The sequence below is a fragment of the Piliocolobus tephrosceles genome, chromosome 12 (assembly GCF_002776525.5).
Source record: "Piliocolobus tephrosceles isolate RC106 chromosome 12, ASM277652v3, whole genome shotgun sequence".
Taxonomy (NCBI): domain Eukaryota; kingdom Metazoa; phylum Chordata; class Mammalia; order Primates; family Cercopithecidae; genus Piliocolobus; species Piliocolobus tephrosceles.
Genome location: NC_045445.1, coordinates 85,231,897 through 85,256,055, shown reverse-complemented (window position 1 = coordinate 85,256,055; position 24,159 = coordinate 85,231,897). Strand labels below are relative to the sequence as shown.

Genomic DNA, 24,159 nt, shown 5'->3' with positions numbered 1-24,159 from the left:
TATAAAGTTTTCATTGTAGAGATATTTCATTTATTTAACTAAATTTATTGCTAGGTATTTTATTTTATTTTTACCTATGGTCAGTGGGATTGTTGTCTTGATTTCTTTTTTAGATTGTTCACTGTTGGCATACAGCAAAGCTACTGATTTTTATATGTTGATTTTGTATCCTGCAACTTTACTGAATTTGTTTATCAGTTGTAATAGGCTTTTGGTGCAGTCTTTAGGTTTTTCCAAATATAAGATCATACCATCTGCAAAAAGAATAATTTGACTTCTTTCTTTTCAATTTGGATGCCCTTCATTTCTTTCTCTTGTCTGATTGCTCTAGCTAGGACTTCCAGTACACTTTTGAATAACAATGGGGAAAGTTAACATCCTTGTTTTGTTTCAGATCATATAGCCAATGCCTTCAGTTTTTCCAAATTTAGTATGATACTAGCTATGGGTCTGTCATATATGGCTTTTGTTATGCTGAAGTATGCTCCCTAGTTTTTTTAAAGTTTTTATCTTTTAAGGAAGATAAAAACTGAATGTTATCAAATGCTTTTCATGCAACAATTGAAATGATCAAGTGCTTTTTGTCCTTAATTCTGTTGATATGATATATCACATTGATTGACTTACATGTATTTTGAACCATCCTTGCATCCCTTGGTAAATCCCACTTAGTCATGGTGAATGAACTTTTTGATGTGTTGTTGAATTCAGTTTGCTAGTATTTTGTTGGGGATTTTTGCATCAATGTTTATCAGGGATATTGGCCTATAGTTTTCCTTTTTTGTGTGTGTGTATTTTGGATTTTGTTATCAGGTTAATACTGGCCTTGTAGAATGAGTTTGGTATGATTCTCTCCTCTATTTTTTGAAATACTTTGAATAGGATTGATGTTACTTTTTCTTAAAATGTTTGGTAAAATTCTGCACTGAAGCCACTGGGTCCTGGCCTTTTTACTGCTGGGGAGACTTTTTGTTACAGCTTCAATCTTATTACTTGTTATTGGTCTGTTCAAGTTTTAGATATTTTTCGAGGTTCAATCTTCACAAGTTGTCTGTTTCTCGAAATTTATCAATTTATTCTAGGTTTTCCAATGTATTGTCATATAGTTGCTCATAGTAGCCTCTAATGATCCCTTGAATTTTTGCAGTAACCATTGTAATATTTCCTTTTTTCAATCTGATTTTATTTGAGCATTCTTTTTTCTTAGTCTTGCTAAATATTTGTCAATGTTGTTTGTTCATCCACCAAAAACAACTTTTCGTTTCACTGATCTTTTGTATTTCTTCCTTTTAATTGTATTTATTTCTACTCTGATCTTTATCATTTCATTTCTTCCAGTTATTTGAGCTTGATTTGCGCTTGCTTTTCTAGTTCTTTAATATGCATTGTTAGGTTATTTATTTGAACTTTTTGATGTAGGTGCATATTGCTATAAACTTTCATTATAATATTGCTTTTGCTGTATCCCATAGGTTTTAGTATGCTGTTTAGTATGTTTTCAATTTGGTATATTTCAATAAATTTTTAAATTTTCTTCTTTATTTATTGACATAATCATTCCAGAGTATACTGTTTGATTTCCATGTGGTTGGTATAGTTTCTAAAATTCCTCATGTTTTTGATTTCTAATTTTATTCTATTGTGGTCAGAGAATAAGTTTGATATGATTGCAATTTTTAATACTTTTTTGAAAACTTGTTTTGTGGCCTAAGATATGATCTGTCATTGAGAATGATCCATATGCTGAGGAAAGAATGCATATTCTGCAGCCATTGGATAAAATGGTCTTTAAATATCTATTATGTCCATTTAAGACATAATGCAGATTAAGGCCAATGTTTCATTGTTCGTTTTTCTGTCTGGATAATCTCTTCAATGCTGAAAGTGGGTTGTTAAAATCTCCAAATGTTATTGTATTGGGATCTTTCTCTTCTTTCAACTCTGATAATATTTGCTTTAGATATCTGGATGCTCCAGTGTTGGGTGTATATATACTTAAAATTGTTGTATCCTCCTGATGAATTGACCCCTTTATCATTATATAATGACCTTCTTTTTCTCTTTGTGTAGTGTTGGTCTTGAAATCTATTTTGTCTGATATTAGTAAAGCTGCTAATTTTTTTGGTTTCTATTTGCATGAAATATCTTTTTCATTTCTTTATTTTAAATCAATGTGTTTCTTTATATTTAATAGGTGAAATATGTTTCTTGTAAATAAAAATTATTATTTTAACATATTTTAAAAATAATACTTTTTTTAATAATAAGTTATTATTTTTTAAATTTTCATTAGTTTTGGGGGCCCAGGTGGATTTTGGTTACATGAGTGAGTTCTTTAGTAGTGGATTTTGAGATTTTAGTGGAGCAGTCACCTGAGAAGTGTACATTACCCAATATGTAGTTGTATGTATATTATATATACAGCATATATAAAAAGCATATATATACACTATATATACACTATATATATAGTATAAATGTATATAGTATATATGCTTTATACATAGTGTATATATGCTTTATAATTGTATATATATGCTTTACATATACTGTGTATATCTAGTATATATTATATATATAATATATAATGCTTTATATATTGTATTTATATATTGTATAATATATAAAGCATATATACTATATATAAAGCATATATATTGTATATATATTATACATATTGTGTGTATATTATATATATAATTAAATTCTGGGATACATGTGCAGAACTTGCAGTTTTCTTACATAGGTATATATGTGCCATGGTGGTTTGCTGCACCCATCAACCTGCCATATACATTAGGTATTTCTCCTAATGCTATCCCTCCCCTAGCCCCACCCTACTCCCTGACAGGCCCCAGTGTGTGATTTCCCCCTCTCTGTGTCCATGTAATCTCATTGTTCAACTGCCACTTATGAGTGAGAACATGCGGTGTTTGGTTTTCTGTTCTTGTATTAGTTCGCCGAGAATGATGGTTTCCAGCTTCATCCATGTCCCTGCAAAGGACATGAACTCATCCTTTTTTATGGCTACATAGTATTCCATGGTGTATATGTGCCACATTTTCTTTATCCAGTCTATCATTGATGGCATTTCCGTTGGTTCCAAGTCCATGCTATTGTGAATAGTACTGCAATAAACATATGTGTGCATCTGTCTTTATAGAAGAATGGTTTATAATCTTTTGGGTATATACCCAGTAATGGGATTGCTGAGTCAAATGGTATTTCTGGTTCTAGATCCTTAAGGAATTGTCACACTGTCTTCCACAATGGTTGAACTAATTTATGCTCCCACCAACAGTGTAAAAACTTTCCTATTTCTTCAGATCATCACTAGCATCTTTTATTTCCTGACTTTTTAATGATCACCATTCTAACTGGCAAGAGATGGTATGTCATTGTGGTTTTGATTTGCATTTCTCTAATGACCAGTGATGATGAGCTTTTTTTCATGTGTGTTGGCAGCATAAATGTCTTCTTTTGAGAAGTGTCTGTTCATATTCTTCACCCACTTTTGGATAGGGTTGTTTGTTTTTTTTTCTTATAAATTTGTTTAAGTTCCTTGTAGATTCTGGATATTACCCCTTTGTCAGATGGATAGATTGCAAAAATTTTCTCCCATTCTGTAGGTTGCCTGTTCATTCTGCTGATAGTTTCTTCTGCTGTGCAGAAGCTTTTTAGTTCAATTAGATCCCATTTGTCAATCTTGGCTTTTGTTGCCATTGCTTTTGGTGTTTTAGTCATGAAGTCTTTGCCCATGCCCATGTCCTGAATGGTATTGCCTTGGTTTTCTTCTAGGGTTTTTATGGTTTTAGGTCTTGCATTTAAGTCTTTAATCCATCTTGAGTTAATTTTTGTATAACATGTAAGGAAAGGGTCCAGTTTCAGTTCTCTGTGTGAGGTTAGCCAGTTTTCTCAACACCATTTATTAAATAGGGAATCCTTTCCCCATTGCTTGTTTTTGTCAAGTTTGTCAAAGATCAGGTGGTTGTAGATGTGTGGTGTTATTTCTGAAGCCTCTCCTGTGTTCCACTTGTCTATATATCTGTTTTGGTATCAGTACCATATGGTTTTGGGTAATGTAGCCTTGTAGTATAGTTTGAAGTCAGGCAGCGTGATGCCTTCTGCTTTGTTTTTTTTGTTTGTTTGTTTGTTTAGGATTGTCTTGACTATATGAGCTGTTTTTGGTTCCGTATGAAATTTGAAAAGTAAACAGTACAATAAGATGTAAGTAGAAACAACAAAGTGATAACAAGCAAAGAGATGAATTAGAAAAAAATAGTTTTTTCTAATTCTGTGAAGAAAGTTAATGATAGCTTATTGGTGATAGCATTGAATCTACAAGTTACTTTGGGCAGTATGGCCATTTTCATGATAATGATTCTTCCTATCCAGGAGTATGGAATGTTTTTCCATTTGTTTGTGTCATCTCTTATTTCTTTGAGCAATGGTTTGTAGTTCTCCTTAAAGAGGTATTTCACATCCTTGTGAATTGTATTCCTAGGTATTTTATTCTCTTTGTAGCAATTGTGAATGGCGGTTCACTCATGATTTGGTTCTCTGTCTCTTATTGCTGTATAGGAATGCTTGTGATTTTTGCAAATTGATTTTGTATACTGAGATTTTGATGAAGTTGCTTATCAGCTCAAGGATGTTTTTGGGTGAGGTGATGGGGTTTTCTAAATATAGAGTCATGTCATCTACAAACGGAGACAATTTGACTTCCTCTCTTCCTATTTGAATACCTTTATTTCTTTCTCTTGCTTGATTGCCCTCGCTGTAACTTCCAATATTATGTTGAATAGGATTGGTGAAAGAGAGCATCCTTGTCTTGCACTGGTTTTCCAAGGGAATGCTTCAGCTTTTGCCCATTCAGTATGACCAATATGTAGTCTTTTGTTCCTCACCCTCTCTGAACCCCCACCCCAATGGAGTCCTCAAGTCCATTACATCACTGTGTGTTTTTGCATCCTCATAGCTTAGCTCCCACTTATAAATGAGAAAATGCAGTATTTGGTTTTCTATTCTTTGCTTACTTAATTAGAATAATGGCCTCCAGCTCCATCCAGGTGTCTTGTTTTTCATTCATTCAGCCAGTCTACATCTTTTGCTTGGAGAGTTTCGTCCATTTAGATTCAGTGTTATGATTGATAACTAAGGACTTACTCCTGCATTTGGTTGTTTTCTGGTTGTTCTGTGGTCTTCTCTTCCTTTTTTCCTTCCTTCCTGTCTGCCTTTTAGTGAAAGTGATTTTCTCTGGAGGTGTATTTTATTTTATTTTCTTCCTTTTTATTTTTTTTTTTTTTTGTGTGTGTGTATTTGTTGCACGTTATTGATTTGAGGTTTTCGTGAGGCTTGCGCATATTTTCTAACTCATTATTTTAAACTGAGGACAACTTAACACTCTATTGTGTAAAAAATCATGGAAAGAGAAAACTAATAAAAACTCTACATTTTAACTTTATCACTCTGCTTGTTATCACTTTGTCGTTTCTATTTACATCTTACTGTACTGTTTATGTCTTGAAAAGTAGTTTCAGTTATTATTTTTTATTGGTCCATCTCATAGTCTTTCTACTCAAGATATGAGTAGTTCACACACCACAATTACAGTGTTACAATATTCTATGTTTTTCTGTGTACTTTTAATTGCCAGTGAGTTTTGTATTTTCAGATAATTTGTTGTTGCTCACTAGCATCCTATTCTTTCAGATTAAAGAGCTCCCTTTAGCATTACTTTACACCAGGAAAAGTCTGGTGTTAATGAATTCCTTCAGCTTTTGTTTGTCTGTGAAAGTCTTTATTTTTCCTTCATGTTTCATAGGTATTTTCACTGGATATTCTATTCTATTCTAAGGTAAAAGGTTTTTTTTTTTTTTTTGTTTGTTTGTTTTCTTCAGCGCTTTAGGTATGTCATGCCACTCTCTCCTGACCTATAAGGCTACCACTGAAAAGTCTACTGCCAGACTATATGAGCTCCATTTTATGTTACTTGTTTCTTTTCTCTTGTTACTTTTAGGATGCTTTCTTTATCCTTGGACCTTTGGGAGTTTGATTATTAAATGCCTTGAGGCAGTCTTTTTTGGATTAAATCTTCTTGGTGTTCTGTAACCTTCTTGTACTTAGATGTTAATATCTTTCTCTAGGTTTGGGAAGTTCTCTGTTATTATCCCTTTGAATAAACTTTCTACCAAGATGTCTCTCTCTTTCTCTCTCTTTCTCTCTTTCTCTCTCTCTCTCATTCTTAAGGCCAATAACTCTTAGATTTGCCCTTTGAGACTATTTTCTAGATCTCGTAGGTGTGTTTCATTGTTTGTTATTCTTTTTTGTCTCTTCTGACTACATTTTCAAATAGCCTGTTTTAAAACTCACTAATTCTTTCTTCTGCCTGATCAATTATGTTGTTAAGAGACTCTGAGGCATTCTTCAGTGTGTCAGTTGCATTTTTCAGCACCAGAATGTCTGCTTATTTTTTTTTATTATTATTTCCATCTCTTTGTTAAATATATCTGGCAGAATTTTGAATTCTTTCTCAGTGTTATCATTAATTGTCTTGAATTTCCTCAACACATCTATTTTGAATTATCTGTCTGAAAGGTCACATATCTCTATTTTTCCAGGATGGTTATCTGGTGCTTTATTTAGTTCATTTTGTGAGGTCATGTTTTCCTGGAGGGTGTTAATGCTAGATGCTTTTCAGTGTCTGAGCATTGAAAAGTTAGGTGTTTATTGTAGTCTTCACAGTCTGGACTTGTTCATACTTGCCCTTCTTGGGAGACTTTCCAAGTATTCCAAGGGATTTGGATGCTGTGATCTTAGTCTTTGGTCACTGCAGCCGTATCTGCTTTATGGAGCATCCCATGCTCAGTAATGCTGTGGCTCTTTCAGACTCATGGAGTTACTGCCTGCATGCTCTTGGGTAAGAGCCAGGAAAATTCCCTGGATTACCAAGCAGAGACTCTTGTTCTCTTCCCTTACTTTCCCCCAAACAGAGTATCTCTCACACACTCTTTTTCTCTCTTTCTCTCTCTCTCTCATTCTCTGCCGACCTGCCTGGATCTGGGGTAGGGATGACATAATCCCATTTGTAGTCACCACCATTGGGACTGTGCTAGGTCAGACCCAAAGCCAGCACAGCACTGAGTCTCGCCCAAAGCCCACAGAGACCACTCCCTGAGTATTGTCTGTGTTTGCTCAAGGCCCAAGGGCTGTACAATCAGTCAGTGGTGAGGCCACCCTGTCTTATGTCCTTCCCTTCAGGGTGATGAGTTCCTCAAGCAGGTCAAGGGATGGTGTCCAGGAGCCAAGGCCTCGAGCTGTGACTGAGCTGGCACCCAATCCATAAGACAACAATTTTTTCCACACTTTCCTTCCTTTTTCTCAAGCAAAGGAGTCTCTCCCTGTGGCCACCACCACCCCCATGTTCATGGCAAGTATTGTCTGGCTACCACCGATCTTCACTCAAGGCCCAAGCGTTCTTTAGTCAACTTAAGGTGAATGCTACCAGGGCTGGGTCTCTCCCTTCAGGGAAGTGGGCTCCTCTGTGGCCCAGGGCAGGTCCAGAAATACCATCCAAGAGCCAAGGCCTGAAATCAGGTTCCCCAAGGGCCCATTTGGTGCTCTACCCCCACTGTGGCAGAACCAGTACCCAAGCTGCAAGACAAAGTCCTCTTTACTCTTCCTTCTCCTTTACAGAGACTCTCCCTATAGCCACCACAGCTAGGAATATGCTGGGTCACTCTTGAAGCAAGAACAGCTCTGAGTCTCACTCAAAACTCCTGGCAAGTGCTGCCTGGCTACCACGCTGATTATTCAGGGCCCAAGGGCTCTTTAGTCAGCAGGAGTTGCATCCTGCCAGTACTGGTTCCTTCCCTTCAAGGCAGCCGATTGCCTTCTGGCCCAGTGTGTATCTAGAAATATCGTTTGGGAGCTAGGGCCTGGCATGGTGACCTCAGGACTCTGCCTGGTGCCCTTTTCTACTGTGGCTGATATAGTGTCCAAATTGCAAGACAAAGTCCTCTGTACTCTCCCCTCTCCAATCTTTAAGCAGAAGGAAAGAGTCCACCCTGGAGTTGGGACATGCATTGCCTGAGATTGGAGGAGGGGTGGCACAAGCACTCTCTTGGTCATCTCAGCTGGTGTCTCACTAGGTCACATGTTCCCCAAGTCCACTGGCTCTGAGCCCAGCACAACACCAGGATTTGACCAAGAATTGCAATTCTTGTGGTTTAGACTGCCTTTCAATTTTATTTGGGACTGCAGAGCACTTTAGCCCACAGTGACAGGGCTTGCCAGAATTTAGTTTCTGACTGCTGAGATGGGCAATTTGCCTCTGATTAGGACTGATCTAAGTGCTCCTTCTGTGGGCACTGGCTGAGTTCTGCTCCATGTTGCTTTCTGCTGTGACAGGGCAACATTGAGTGCCAATGCAAGTCCCACAATCACTGTAATCTTCCTCTCTCAAGCCTACTCTGAACACCATGTGGTTGCTGCTGGGAGGTTGGGGAGGGATGTTGTAGGCAATTCAAGAAGTCTTTCCTACTCTTTTCAGTGCTTCTTTCCTTAGTATGATGTTAAAACCAGTTACTGTGATTGCTCATCTGATTTTTGGTTCTTATGAAGGTGCTTTTTTGTGTGGATCACTGTTCAATTTGTTGTGCCTGCAGGCGGGGGTGGGGGACAATTGCTGGAGGCTTCTCTTTAGCCATCTTGCTTTACCTCTTCCCTAGTATTAGAAATTTCAAAGCAGTTAGGATGGGGGTAGAAGGAAACGGTGCTTGGAATCAGAAAATTCATGTCTTAGCTTTGAGCTTTAGGAAATTCATTTGACCCTTGTAAGCCTCAGTTGCTTCATCTGTAAAAGAGAAATAATATAGTGACTGAAAATATCAAAGGTGATAATGCTGTTGAAAGCACTATAGAAAATGATGAAATATCACATGAGTATTATTTTCTAGCTTCTAGGAGTCTCCTTACCATTGTACAGGACAACCATGTCTATTTTTAAATAAATTATTATTTGCCTCTGAGCACCCCTGCAAAGAGTTGCCTATAGGAGAAACAGCTTTACTTGCAAATCACTCCACTGTTTTCTTTGTGCACAGTTTATTAATACATAAGGCACATGTCCTCCAGTCTGCAGTAACATTGGAATGATTACCTCTTTGGAGTACCTACCAGAGCTTCTCAAAGTGAATTTTGTATATCACCACCAAAAATAGTCTGTTGCAGAGATAACCTCCAAATTCAGTGACAATATTTCCAATCACTTTTGCATGATGCAGAAATAGACAAATATATAATTTTGGTTATACAGATAATTATTGTCTCCCAACAAGTGATTAGTAGTCAGAAAATGGCCAAGAAATACCATGGGGTGTGCCTTCCCATAACAGCTTATCTTTGGGTTTTAGTTGCAAGGTTACTAAAAGCCTGTGCAGAGTTCATGGCAAAAGTAAAACTTGCTCCAAGAGCAAGCCCTTGTTTCATTGTCTAATGTTCTTAATCCTCAGCAGACATGATTTGGATCTGGCATTTGGCAACAGGACAGTTTCCAAAGTTGCTGTATGCAACTTGAGGAAGAGAGGTGATATTATTGGAATGAATTTATTTGTTGTAAGTTATAAATATATGGGCTTTTCCAATCCCATCACCCTTAAAACTTTTTCTGCAGTGAGGGTGTCTCCCTTGTCTTTAATATGCTTGCTTTGAGTTCATGGATGAACATTCTTGCCTGGCTGATATGTGGACTCTCTGAAATTGTTGTAAGGTCTTTTTCTTTGTTTTTTTCTTGATGCCCAAGCTGCCAAGGGTAGTACTGGTAGTGGTGGGCAGACAAGGAGGTGATAGCAAGCTGAACTTTGTCCTCTGGCCTCCCTTGACCCATTCCATTCATCATCTAAGGGACTCCAAGTCAGCATTCCACAGAATGGCCTTACCAAATTCACTGAGACTGAAAGAGAACCAGGATTCCAAACAGCCAATATGAAAGGAAAGAGAGAGAGACTTAGGGTTTGCAAAATGGGATACTCTGTTGATTATTTTTATTCCATACAGATACTAATATTCTTTAGGAAAACATTAAAATCATATGATGTTCCAGGACCTGGGCTGCTTCTTTAAGAAGCATGTTACAGAGAGCTCTCTTGGCCAACAACATATTGAAAGATAAATTAATCAATCATTCATTCAAATAAGGTATATTCAGAATTGAGGTATATTGTAGCCAGACAGTGAGACTATAAAAAAGAATGCACCTTACCCTTGTCTCTTGTACAATCTAATGAGGGAGGTAACCACTCTTCCAATTTATAGTGACCTATAACATTTCATACACTGCTGAATATCTTTACATGACAATGACACAATAGAAAGATTGCAAAATAGACAGAGGCTAGGGGAAGAAGGATTAAGTGTGAATATAGCCTCTCATAAATTGAGGGGAATGGTCTGCGTCTCCTGATCATGCAGAGGTAATAAATACAGAAATGATTTCAAACTAACAAACCAAATGTGCAGAAAATACTGAGAATATAGTGGGCAGGATACCTGAGTTTTAGTTCTATCTCTGTTATTGACTCATTGTGTAATCTGGGTCAGGTCTGTTTTGCTCTCTGGATCTCACCCTTTCCTATCTGTAAAATGAGATTATTGAATTAGACGATATCTATAGAGGTTCTTGCCTATTCTGACATTCAAGGAGTTTTTCTTTAAATAATAATATATGTGATCTGTATAGTGCTTTACACTTGACATGATATTTTTGTATCTATTATCTCATGTGAGAAAATCACTGGACTGCTGTACTGGGAATGAGGACACCTGGATTCTTGTCCCTCTTTTGACACTGATTCATGGTGTGACCTTTAAGCAAATTCTCTGAGTTTCAGTTTCTCAATCTGTAAAATAGGGAGGTATGAGGATTGGACTAAATCAGTAGGTCTCTAAAATGTTCCACAATGCCCTGGGGTTGGGGGCTCCTACAGAGTTTCGCTAAGGCAAACCACAAGGCTAGGCCTGCATAGAAGAGGAGAAAAAGAGTGACCTGGCAAGAGAAGTTCCAAGTTTCCTATGCCAACCCCACGCAGATTAGGTTTAATTTTATCTGTTTTATAAACAGAGCTTCTATGTAATGTTTTATTGGTAAAAAGAGTATACTATAAAAAACTCAGCTAGTTTGATTTTTAAAAATTGTACATATAAATGAGATCATACAGTCAGTATTTGTCTTTCTGTGCCTGGCTTATTTCACTTAGCATAATATCCTCCAGGATCATCTATGTTGCTGCAAATGACAGACTCTTCTTTTCATTAAAGGCTATATAGCATTCCATTGTGTATGTACACCACATTTTCTGTTTTATAACTTTCATTTTAGGTTCAGGGGTTCATTAGCATGTTTGATAGATAGATAAACTGCATGTCAGAGAAGTTTCTTGTACAGATTATTTCATCACCCAGATAATAAGCATGGTAGCATAGTACCTAATGGATTTTTTTTCTGATCCTCTCCCTTCTCCCACCCTCCAACCTCAGGTAAGCTCTGGTGTCTGTTGTTCCCCTCTTTGTGTCCATTACACCAGGTTTTCTTTATCCACTTATCCATCCATGGACACTTAGTTTGTTTCCATATGTTGACTATTGTGAATAATGCTGAAAAAAGTCAAACTCATAGAAGCAGAGAGTAGAATGGTGGTTACCAGGGACTGGGAGGCAGTTCAGTGAGCTAGGAAAAGAGAGATAATAAAGGAGTATAATGTGTGAGTTATATAGAAGGAATAAGTTATATTGAACCATTGCCCAGCATCGTGACCATAGTTAATAATAATGTATTATATGTCTTAGTATTGCTAAAAGAGTAGATTTTAAATATTCTAACCACAAAAAATTATAAGTAGGTGAGGTGATGGATATGTTAATGTGCTTGATTTAATCTTTCTACAATGCATACATATATCAAAACATCCCACTGTATCCCATAAATATATACAATTATTATTTGTCAATTAAAAATTTAAAAACTTGATTTAGATGAGCTCTAAGGCCTTAAGTATTAAAATATTAAGTATTAAAGTGATATGTAAACAAGTATATTGCTTGGTAACTTCATTTTTGTTGTTTTTTTTAACAAACCAATATATTGTGAATATACTTCCAAGTGAAAAGAAAAAAAGACATTACAGTCATCATTAATTACTGCAAAATATTCATTTGCATGAATATGGAATAATTCATTTAATCATTCCCTTAATGTTAGACATTCAAATGTTTCCAACTTTTTCTGTTTAAATAATGCTACAATAAACTTCTATTTTGTGCTTATTGTATTATTTTCTTATAACGTATCCCTAGAAGTGGAATTCCCAGAAGTTTATACACATTTCCAATTTTTTTCCAAATATGTGGCAAAATTTCTCTCTAAAGTATTTATATTCCTACCAGAAATACCTCTTCACCAACACATCGTGTTTAATCTGTACCAATCTGGCTTGAGGAAATGATATTTAATTTGTATTTCTGTGATTTCTAGCTAAATTAAATAATCTTCATATGCTTATTGGTCATTTGTATTTCTTTGAATTGCCTCTTCTTGTCTGTTGCACATTTTTCTATTGTGCTGTTTATTTTTATATATCAAATATATTGACCATCGATTTTACATACTTGATGCTAATAATTATTTTTAGTTTATGGTTTGTCTTTGAGTTTTATAATGGTGTTAATTTCAGATAAGAAATTTTAAATGTTTTCTAATGAAATGTATCAAGTCTGTCTTCACTTATGTTTTCTTCATTGTCAATACCTTAAGATGCCCTTGTCTACCTTTAAACATTTTGAAATTTTCCTCTGTATTGTCTAATAGTACTTACATGATTTCCTTTTTTAAATTGACATATTTAATCCGTTTGGAATTTATTTTGATTTTAACTAGTAATTTAACTTTATTTTCTTCTCCAAATGATTCACTAGTTGTTCTGACATTATTTAGTGAATAATTCATCCTTTCTTCACTGAATTGGAATGGCATATTCCATATACTGTGTCTGGTTTTGGCTTTTCTGATCTCTTCCACTGATCAACCTAAACTGGAGCCAGTATCAAACTGTTATAATCATTATGGCTTTAGATACTTTAAATATACAGCAGAGAATGTCTTATTACTCTTATTTTTCACAAATACCTTGACACTGTCTCATGTTTTATTCCTTTAGATAAATTTTGGGATTATTTTGTGAAGATTTTATCTGAGTTGTTTTAAATTTTTAGATTTCACTGGGGAAGAACTGAAATCCTTGAAATACTGCTTCTTATTAGCCAGGAATATGGTACAACTTTGCATTTAATTCAGGTCTTTCCTTAAATACCACCATGAAGTTTTTTTTTTTGTTCATATAGGCCCTGCATTAACATTGTTTATATAAAGTGTGAGAAAGACTACAGTCCTCAGACTTCTCTATAGGTTAACAATGAAGATGATGACTCAACCCTTTCTTTATTTGCATAATGGATGCCACTAATAGTGGGTAACTTCCCTGCCTTACCTCCTCTGTTCCAAACAGGATTTTTCGGAATGAACAAGTTAAAAGAATCGTAATCAGACACTAACCTCAAGCCATACTGCATGGCAGCACCAACGGGACTGACAGAAAACAACAGAAATAGGAAGGAAGCCTGCAGAAAAACAAACTTGAAAGCTGTCTCATGGCCTTTGTTCCTGCTGGAGGTTTGAGTCATACTTAAGCTTTATGATGGAAGAATAGGAGTGTGAAGAAAGATACAGAGCACTATCAAACAGTCAAGAATTTCAAAGCCAGCTGGCATGCAGTGGACCTCATGCCAGCCCATTTTGTTACTATTTAGGTAGTCAAGGGTTTAAGATTTTTCTAATAAGACAGTTATTATGCATTTAAATGAGTTATTTATTTGCAGATCTAGAGTGTGGCCTTACCTACTTCAACATGAGAAGATTTTTGTATTTTGTCACTCATTTCACAATGACTTATAGTGAGCCCTTCATTATACACTGTGGATACAACTTTGCTGTTGGAAATTAATAGTGTCAAACAACTGGGCATAATGTTTGTAGTATCTGAGGAGGGAGAGCTGCCTAGGAAGTTGTATTCCCTGTGTTAATTTTTCAGTCTCTTAGGTTATAGAACACCTTCTAGAACCACCTTACAGCAGGCCTAGATCTCATTTACACACTTCTTCTGTCACCTGAATACAGAGAAGGGATCCACAAGGTCATATGCTTCCTAGACAAAGAGCAAAGATTTCTACCACACTCAGAAGACTTTGTCTTCAGACTGTAATCACCCACACCATATTTCCTTTGGATCCAGTTTCCAGATTTTTGTGCTGGCACTATCACCAACTTCCTGTGGCTTGGGGCATGTAATTTCAATATTTTGTGCCCATTTTCTTAACTGAAGAGTCAGGCATCACACTGGGCATTTTAAGATTCTTTACAGCCCAATGATTCTGTGTTTCTAATTAGGCCCAATGGGTTAGAGCTAAAAGGAAACAGTGAGTTTCCTGGAAGGAAAGGACATATAACACAGTCCAGAGATAAAACGGGCTGCATTCAAGAAAAGATTGGGCAATACTTTGCAGGGATGCTACAGAGACGATTCAAGCCTTGTATGGAAGAATGAATGTGATACAACCAAAAAGTCTTTAAAAATTCTTTCCAACTAATCTGGGATTCATAACCTTATGGACTGTGATTTGCAGCAAACCAAGGATGTGATGCCAGGCAGAACAATATCTCTGATCAACATAAATGCAAAATTCCTCAACAAAAGACTAGTATTGTTTCTGGAATGCAAGGATGGTTCAACATATGCAAATCAATAATATTAACAGAATGAAGGACAAAAACTATATGATCATCTCAATAGATGCAGAAAAATAATTTGACAAAATTCAACATCATTTTATGATAAAATCTTTCAAGAAATTGGGTATTAGAAGGAATGTTTCTCTCAACACAATAAAGGCCATATCAGACAAGCCCACAGCTAATATTATATTCAATGACCAGGAATGAGAAAAGGATGCTCACTCTCATCACTTCTATTTAACATAGTACTGGAAGTCCTAGCCAATTTCATATTAATGAGTTTCATTTTCTTCATCATAGAATGAAGTATGTAATAATCCCTATTATACTTACTTTGCACAGATTATTATTATTATCATTTTATTATTATTTTGAGACAGGGTCTCACTATGTCACCCAGGCTGGAGTGCAGCACAATCACAGCTTACTTCAACCACGACTTCCCAGGCACAAAGGATCCTAGCCCCTCAGCCTCCTGAGTAGCTGGGACTTCAAGCACACACCACCATGCCTAACTAATTTTCTTTTTTTCATTTTTTTATAGAGACGGAGTCTCGCTATGTTACCCAGGCTGGTCTCAAACTCCTGTGCTCAAGCGATCTTTCCACCTTGGTCTTCCAAAGTGCTGGGACTACAGGAGTGAGCCACTGCACCTGGCCTTGCAGATTATTATTAAACTTTGTAAACTAATCAAATGAGAGTGATTATTGTTACTGTTAAAAACTCTAATAGTCTCATCCATATATTTGGAGAAATTGAATAAATAGGAAAGAAATAATAGCAGACCAATGATTTTACCTTGGCTCTATCATCATTTGGGGAAGTGATAATTCAGATAGGAGAAGTGACTTGTAAGCAGTCTTGAGAGATTGCCTGTTCCATCCCCTATATTTGTCCTTAAAGCAAATTGTACAGATAAATAAGGTCTTATTTTTAGGACTTACAGAAAAAAAGATTCCTTTCATATCCATTTTTGGAAACCTCAGCCACTTCTGTCACTATTAAGTGTCATTTCAAATGTTAAATTCATCATTCTGCTTTGAAGGAACACATGTGTCATGTGTACCTATTTGTATGTTTTGGTGTGTTTTATGCTTTATGTGATCACCCACATATGCACAGATAATTAGTGTGCAGGTGTTGTATTCCCTGTGTTAATTATTCAGTCACACACTCTCACACACCTGTGCACTCACACATACATGAATACACACATGCTCATTAGAATGTTTATGCTTATGTTGCATGTGACTGGCAACATTAGTGCCTTTCTAAGGCTATATTAACCACCTTGAGTTTTGGGAGAGCTTTAGAAAACAAAGAGACTAAATGATTCTAGATATAAGAGACAATGTTGCAATAAGTTACTATCCTAAAAAGACAGAATACAAGGACAAGAGATTATTATTTTGGATAATTTCTTACTTACCAGTAATACTTAAGTCCTTCACATTAAAAAAAAAAAAAAAAAAAAAAAAAAAAAACCTCTAAATATATTACAGAAGAAATCCAGATGTCCTTCAAGATTCTTAGAGTTGGAAAAGATTTTAATGACTTTCCAGAACAATCTATTTCATGTAATCAATGGGACCAGAGAGGCAAAAGGACTTGTCCAAGGTCATATAGTGAGTTAGTGATAAGGCTGAACAAGGATTCAGATGTTGGGGCTTCCAGCCTACTGATCTGTCTCTCATCTGGAACTTGTATATTTTTTGTTCATTAGAGATTTTCCTCTGTAACCTCAACACCCAATGCAGGGCCTGGCACATAATAGATTATCAGTAAATGTTAAATTAATATGTCATGGCTTTGGTTTTACTGGGCTTTGCACTTACTCCTGAGTAAATTGTAAAGAATATCTATGTTTTAGGTCACCTTGTTTTAGACCAAGAGGTACCCAGAGAAAAGGTATGAACTATGCTAAGGAAATTATCTGAGTCCCAAATTGAAAAAAAAAAATTCATGCTTTTCCACTATGACCTCTCTCATTCACAGAGTGATTCTCTTTCAAAATGACAATGTAGAACTATTCTGGGAGCCATATTCCATTGGCTGTGCAATCATTTATTGGCAAACTGGGGTCCAGGAAAGTATTTTCCTGGGGAAGATGAGATTTCTCAAAGAAGTTCACGCACTTTCTAACCTGAGCTTATTTCAGTAATCAGTGTAGCAAGCTGGGCTTGAGGATTGCAGCAGTACCAATACTGTGGCAGTGTACTAGTTCTAGAACAGCTACAGCATTGGAATTGAACGCACTAGAATTGGATACAGGACCTGTTTTTGAGGAGCTAACACCCGAAGGATGAACAGCACTCATAGCACTGTCCTTTCTGTGCACATATCGTAGTCCTCGCTTTGCAGCAGAAAAAAAGCTGTTAGCAAATTATGTGCTCTGTTTATGCAAATAAAATCCTGTGGTATGCTACAAAGAGCACTGGCCTAGAGGCCTTAGTTTTCTCATATGCTAAAAAACCCTAACACAGGCCTGGTTCATAGTAAGCACCCAATGAATACTAGTTTTCTTCCTTTGGGGGCCTCTGATTCAGTGTGCTTCTTCAGGTAATTCACTTCCCTGGAACTCCTCCTTGGAATGAGAGTTGTACTGTTGTGATTTTTAACAGTTCCTTCAAGCCAAGCATTTTGGAGTCCTTTCCTAAAGGGAGAAAGGAAGGAAAGGAGAAAGGAAAATTAAAGCAAAAAAAAAGGAAATAAAACGTTAAAAAGGAGGAAAGGAAAAATAATCTTTTACTACAATAAAACTAATCTTATGCTCTTGCAAGTAGCACTTTAAGTAAAAGAAGTTCTTTGCTGACCTGGTTACTACTGAACCTACTACATAAAATAGCCTACTGTAATACATGCATTTCTGTGCCTAATCTTCACTTTTTAGGCTTAGTGAATGTAGAAGAATGCTGATGTATAGTTAAATTTATGTTTTTAGTTGCTTTTTTTTTCTACTCTCAAATGTCAATCACTCTTTGGTTTCTCTTTCTTTTTCCGACCACAAGTATTCTTCCTCTGCCTGAAGAAGCTTCCCTAAAATCTCAGTCTATCCAGTAAATCAAAGCACAACAATAAATTTGAGGAAACAATAACAGAGACAAAAAGGAGTGAGGAGATGCAGAAGCTCAAGCTGGAGCAGGGTTGTAAGCATGAGAAGTTCTGCGTGTTTCAGAGCTGTGAAGGATGTATTTTTGCTTATTCCTGCTGGTGACTCTTTGTCTGTGCATCCATCTGCTGCAATTACATGTTTAGTCAGTCAATCCACTTTATTGAGAGACTGCTGTGTGCCAGGATCGTGCTAGCATAAAGGAGCAAAGTATTGAGCAAAATATTTTTGAGCAGCTGTAATTCTGAGGATCTCTAGGTGTGAGCATGTGTATGTGTGTGCACTTCTGTGTATCTGTGACAACTCCAGGTGTGCATGACAGTGATCTTTGTTACTCTGTTGGCTTCATCAAACTTCCTTTTAGTTGCTGTGATTCACTACATAGAGTGGGCTTTATCTCTGATTTTTATAACCTGCAAGACTAGGGGTATGATCACCAGAAATGTAAAAACAGTTAGAAATCCCATGGAGTTATCTTTTATAGAAGTTTTCCTGTACTAATATTATGAAAAATAAGCATCTTGTTAACTTGAGTGCAATTCTATGCATGATTACAGGTGTCAATAGGAAGAAACTGACTGAGTTCAAATCTGTTCTACACCATGCTAAAGGGGTGATAAGTTCCACAATGGATCATTTTCTCATGGGCATTTCTGGCTTTTGGTAAAAGTAGAGTATCTTATTTTAAAAACCAGTGAATAGTCCTAATAATAGAGATATCATCAGGATCTGAATTGTTCATCCCTAAAAAAAAAAAAAAAAAAAAAAAAAAAAAAAAAAAAAAAACACCAATGGAAATCAAACAAATAGTGCCAAATTAAACTGCTTTAATATTTAGGTTCTGTAGGATCAAATTGTTTGGTGCCATACTCTGTCCACTTTTCTCATGTGATAGGATATATTTTATATCTTTTCTGTTCTAGAAATATCCAAAGGAAGAGACTCTGGAAACTCATTAACAGGTCTGTCCACTCTTGTATTTGTTATCCCAGGGAAACAGAAGTACCTGTGTGCCAGCAGAAATGATTGCACTATTGATAAATTCCGAAGGAAAAATTGTCCATCTTGCCGTCTTCGGAAATGTTATGAAGCAGGGATGACTCTGGGAGGTAAGATACTTTTCTTTCTCTTCTTCCTCCTCCTTCCTGTCTCCCCTTTTCCTCCCTCATTTTCTAGTATCTCTTTAAACCAGATTTTCTTCTTTGATGCTTCCAAGGGGACCAGCCATGCTCCAGACACAGGCTGACCCTTTCATAGCCAACGTGGCCATCAGCCAGCTGGTGCCTTTTTTTTTAATCCTTAACTATACCAATCCCCATTCTGGGGCTCAGCATTAGAGCAGGAGGTGTGAAGCAGGGATCAGGAGCCAACAGAGGGTGAGTGAGGATGCATGTGACTGGGCAGGGTCCCCAGGGGACTTAATGGTACTGACCTGATGTTGTTCAATGGTAGCTAGGATGAGAGAACTAAGAAATCCAGAACAGTCAGAGGTGCAGGATGACCCAGGCATAGGTACAGGATGACCCAGGCACAATCTGACCCTGAACACCTGGGAATATCCCTCAGCTAACTGCTGCCTATGTTGTAGGGCCAGCCACCTGGAACAAGAAGCTGCTTCTCTTTCGAGCCTGTGACTAGGCTGCCAAACAGTGCCAATTTCCTATCCTATCTCTCCCAAAGATGAACAGGTGTTTTAATAATTTCCTTTTCTTTGCAAAGCTATTGATTATTTCCAAAAGCATTTTTTTTCAGTAGGGCAGTAACATTACAGAAGGAAGTTACAGCTCTTTCAAGGGTGTTCCTCTATCATAAGGATCTCTGTCCCACGAACCTGTCTGCCATGAGTGTTGTCACCATTCCAGAAAGGCTTGACATCAGTTGATTGACATTTATATTTTCCCTCTCCAAACTCCCCCATCTCTTCATGTTTACATCTGCCCAATGCCAGGGTCCTCGCTGCTGCCTGCTGCTTCCAAAAATATGTGTCTTTCCTTAGAAAAACAAAATCATTAATCTACTTCAATTTGGAAATGGAATTTGAAGAAAGGCAAGCCTATTTCTGAGTGCCTGCAACTGTAGCCTCATACCCGATTATTCATTATTAGCCTGGAAAACCCAAGTGCCTAGAATCCAACCCTTTCCCCTATCATCTTAAGGCTAATTTAGACCAGTTGTCTATCTCTGGCTTTCTGTGAGGTGTTCAATACCTTATCTGCCTATGTGCACATCTATAGACAACAACTAGTTCTCTTATCCTGGAGCAGGGCCATGTGTGGATCTTCATGAAGATAACTATATCCTTCCCATCCTCACAGGGCAGTAGTATTACTTAAACAGAACAAAGTACCTCAAATGAATTGACCCAGGCTGGATGAGAGATAATTTCAAAAGAATCATCTCAAGTAGCATCCAGTACTCCCAAACATCACAGGTAGATGTTCTGTGAGTGGCTTTCCAAGCATCCCCATCAAATGAGAATCAGATATCTGAGAAAACTCAACCTTGTTTTGGTTTGCTTGGTGTACCCCAAAGAAATCCAACAATTGAGGTCTACAGTGGAGAAGAAGTAGGACTGGGGTCAGGGAGTGCAGAGACAAAGGCAGGAAGGGTGACAAAGTGATTGACAAGAGAAAATGTTCTCCATATGAATGTTGCAGCCCCATGTTGAGGGTTCTTGTACACTCAGCTGTCAATTATTTAGCCTTCTGCGAATTATGTATAGTATGAGAGATAGGGACTCTCAGCTAGGGAACCTCTTGGCTGGCCATCTGGCGATATGAATTGCAAGTCCACTTTGATGCAAGTAAAGTTTAATGGTAACAAAAGTCCTCATAACATTTGGATGCAAATCTTAACATTAATTCCATGTCTCAGCCAACATTCTCCATTATAAATCAGCCTGTGATATGATTACAGTGAGCCGCTTTTGAAAAGGAGCCTGTACTATATAGCACTCAGATGCAGGTTTGTAAATTAATTTATTGGTGAGAATGGTTCAGTACATTTTCAAATTGATTTATTAGTAGAGTACTCAAATTTGAGTGGATTTGGTGAACACAATGAAGACAAGCTGAGAAGTGTTGTGACTGGCCTTCATTTCAGTTGCAGGCCCATGATATTTTGAGCATCTTCCATGTACAAGGTACCATGCTAGGCATTAGAGCTTGAGGCTGGCAAACTTCAGGAAATGCTCACAAGATACCAGGATTCTTGATGTTGTGTAAATGGCCTTGCCTTTAGAGTCAGGCAGATCTAGTTTAAAGCCTCAGCTCCTTTATTTACTGTGTGACCCCTAAGCCTCAAGATCTTCATCTGTGATTTAAAAATACCATCCTCATAGAGTTATAATGAGGATCAGATGACATAATGAATGTGAACATCCTTGATAAATAACAAAATGCTAGACAAATGTGGGGGCTTAATATGTCATTGAGGTCACTAGTAATTTCGCTGGAAAGACTGTAACACAGCACTTCCCGATGGCTTTTACCCTAAGTAACTTGGTATGCCATATAATATATAACAGCTCCACCAGGCAGAGCATCACCAGAAAACACTCTTGATTACCTCAAACCAAAAAGTTCCACCAGGATCCTGTTCAGAAGCTAATTTTAGTAATTAAGGGAATCATATGCTATATTTCAAATACCATGCCAGTAAAAACCCAATTGTGTACCTTCTTAAATCACTGCTTGAAGAGCAAATCTTTCCACTTTGCTGAATGAACTTATCTCCACATTCCCTGCCCTACTGATGCAACTCCCTCCCAAGTTTATTGTTAACTTACACATTCAATGCACAGCACACCTTTACTCAAACAACAGAAAAGAAAGAAGGAAAGTGTCAGTACAAAGTGGCCCTTGTTTATTCCTTGAGGAGTAGACTTCCATTTTCATGAGATTTGGATTTAGCATAGATATATTGATTATCTTGAAGAAGAATTCATATAATTTTATCTTCTGATTCCCATCACTCAAATCAAAATTATATAATATATCCCAAAATGAAAACTAGGAATGTGGCCTTGAGCAAGTTCCTTCTCTTCTCTGATGCTTGGTTTTCCCATCATAGAATTAGAATTGTGGGCTTCACCAAGGACCTTTCTGGTGCTAACATTTTGTGATTCTGTGTAAAAAGCCACACAGAAAGGATTGTTTTTCAGCCCTTTCTTAGATTGTCTGTTCCCTGCTCCCAGAAGTATAGATAGTGAGACTTGAGTGCTTTGATACATTGTAATTATATCTACCTCCATTCATACCTAATTAAGATATCTGTCTAAAAGTAGACTAGACAGATTATTGAAAGAGTGGAGGGCAGAAGGGCTGTCTCTGTATCTTAAAGAAGCTGGCACTTTTCAGCTAATGGCTGCTTGGTCTTGAGGCCTCAAGATCTCTAATCTGGCTTTCTCTATAGTGTTTCATTCACTGTTTGGTGATGGAATCTCTTCTGCTCAGAGATACTTAGTAGATACAGCTTTTTCTTTCCTGCTTCCAGGCCTACCTACCTGTTCCTTGCTTTTTTTTTTTTTTTTTTTTTTTTTTTTTTTTTTCTAGCAGCTCTTGTTTCTGAAAGAATCTTGAGGGTGGTTGGAGTCTCAGAATGGCTTCCTTAAAGACTACCTTCAGGCTCTCAGCTGCTCATCCACAACAAAGATAAGCCTTTATTTGTAGATGATTCATTCTTGGCTGCATTTGAAAACCACCTATTGCTAATTGCTTGAAGAATTTAAATCCCTTGACTACTTTTCATTTCAGAAAAACCTTACAAAAAAGTCCAAATGATGACCTTCCCTCCAGTGAATTAGCTGTGGCTTTCTCACCATCCATAGTTAGGATTAATGTAAAGCCATCTCTCATTTTTCTGGACACTTTCCAAGGGTACACTCCTTGTTTCCAAAATGGAATGAGAAAGAAAGAAGTGCCCTTCCTGCCATCTTCTCCCCTGACCGTTTCCTCCTTCCCACTTTCCCTCCTATTCCTCCCCAAACATGATTTATTTCTGTGTTTTGCAACTCTTGAGTTCTCATCATTTAGTAAATGGTGTTGGCCCCTATTGATTCTTTCCTGTCCTGGACCATGGAGAGTAGTAGACCTTTCAGAAATTTCAGGTAGCAGCCAAACCCTGGAAGAAGAGAAGGAACACGAAGTCCTAGACCATGTGAGAACCTGAGGTGTGCAGCATTTCCTTCCCAGATTCGTCTAGTATATTTGAGAAGTATCTTTCCCACTAGGAGACTGAACTCTGCATCTGAGAAAAAAAAAAAAACTTAACATATCTACAGGTTTTGACAACCTCTATGAATTACCTAGTTGAGAGGATGGCTCAAGGAGCCTATGGCCATGGTCTGATGTCATTATGGACACTATGAACATCCTTGAGGTTTCCATTGTTGAAGACAGCCCTGATGCCAGCTGTCTCATCATTCCTCATGTTCAAGAGCATCCCAGCATTGCTACCTCAGGATCCCATGTCCTAAATGCAACAGAGTGATTTCGCTGCTGAATTACTATTCATGGCACGGCTCTTCACAGCATTTATTCATCCATGTCCATCCGTCCTTCCAGCCAGCCAAGAAGCTCATGCTTTCATCTTTTCATCCATTTACTCATTTATTTATTCATTTAGCAAATATTTATTGAGTACCAACTATGTACCAGACACTCTGCCAGGCATTTTGGGGAAGCAGAACTGAATAAGATATTATTCCTTTCCTCAAAAATTTAAGCAAGAGGAGAAAGGCAGTGATGAGGAATATACCTTAACCATAAAGGTAAAATAAGAAATCACTTGGAAGAAGTTGAGTGAGATGGAAGGAAAAGGACATCCAAAGCAAAGGGTACAGTTTGAATAAAGGCACAGAGACATGAACAAAATGCATTGAGGGTTTGAGGAACAGCAATTGGTTTAACACGGCCAGAGCTGGGGAAATGGTAAAGGCAAGCTGAAAGCACATTGAAAGCAAACTTGGTTACTATACTAGGTAGTTTAGACTTCATGGAGTTGAAAATCTATGAGCATGGGACAGGTATGATGACATATTATTTCGTTTATTTTCATGTTTCTTTAAAGAAAACTGGCAGCAGCACAAATGTTTTGTTGATGAGTGCTTAAATTTTAGAAAGTGAGACAATTTTAGAAAGGCCAGCTAGAGAGGAATTTCTAGCATCAAATTTTGCTAAACACCTAGAATTTGTTCCTGGGGCTAGTT

The 24,159-nt window shown here is 37.1% G+C and overlaps 1 protein-coding gene across 3 annotated transcripts in view; it reads left to right on the top strand.

The window, feature by feature from the left end:
• Window positions 1-24,159, top strand: part of AR (androgen receptor) — a 166,713-nt gene that overhangs the window by 114,406 nt on the left and 28,148 nt on the right. For 2 of the 3 annotated variants that reach the window (XM_023198439.1, XM_023198441.1), the window contains exon 3: window positions 18,944-19,060. In XM_023198439.1, the coding sequence (XP_023054207.1) occupies window positions 18,944-19,060 (117 nt within the window). Of the gene's footprint in view, window positions 1-18,943; window positions 19,061-22,504; window positions 22,564-24,159 lie in introns of those variants that run through there. The other variant, XM_023198440.1, reaches the window with a different exon arrangement.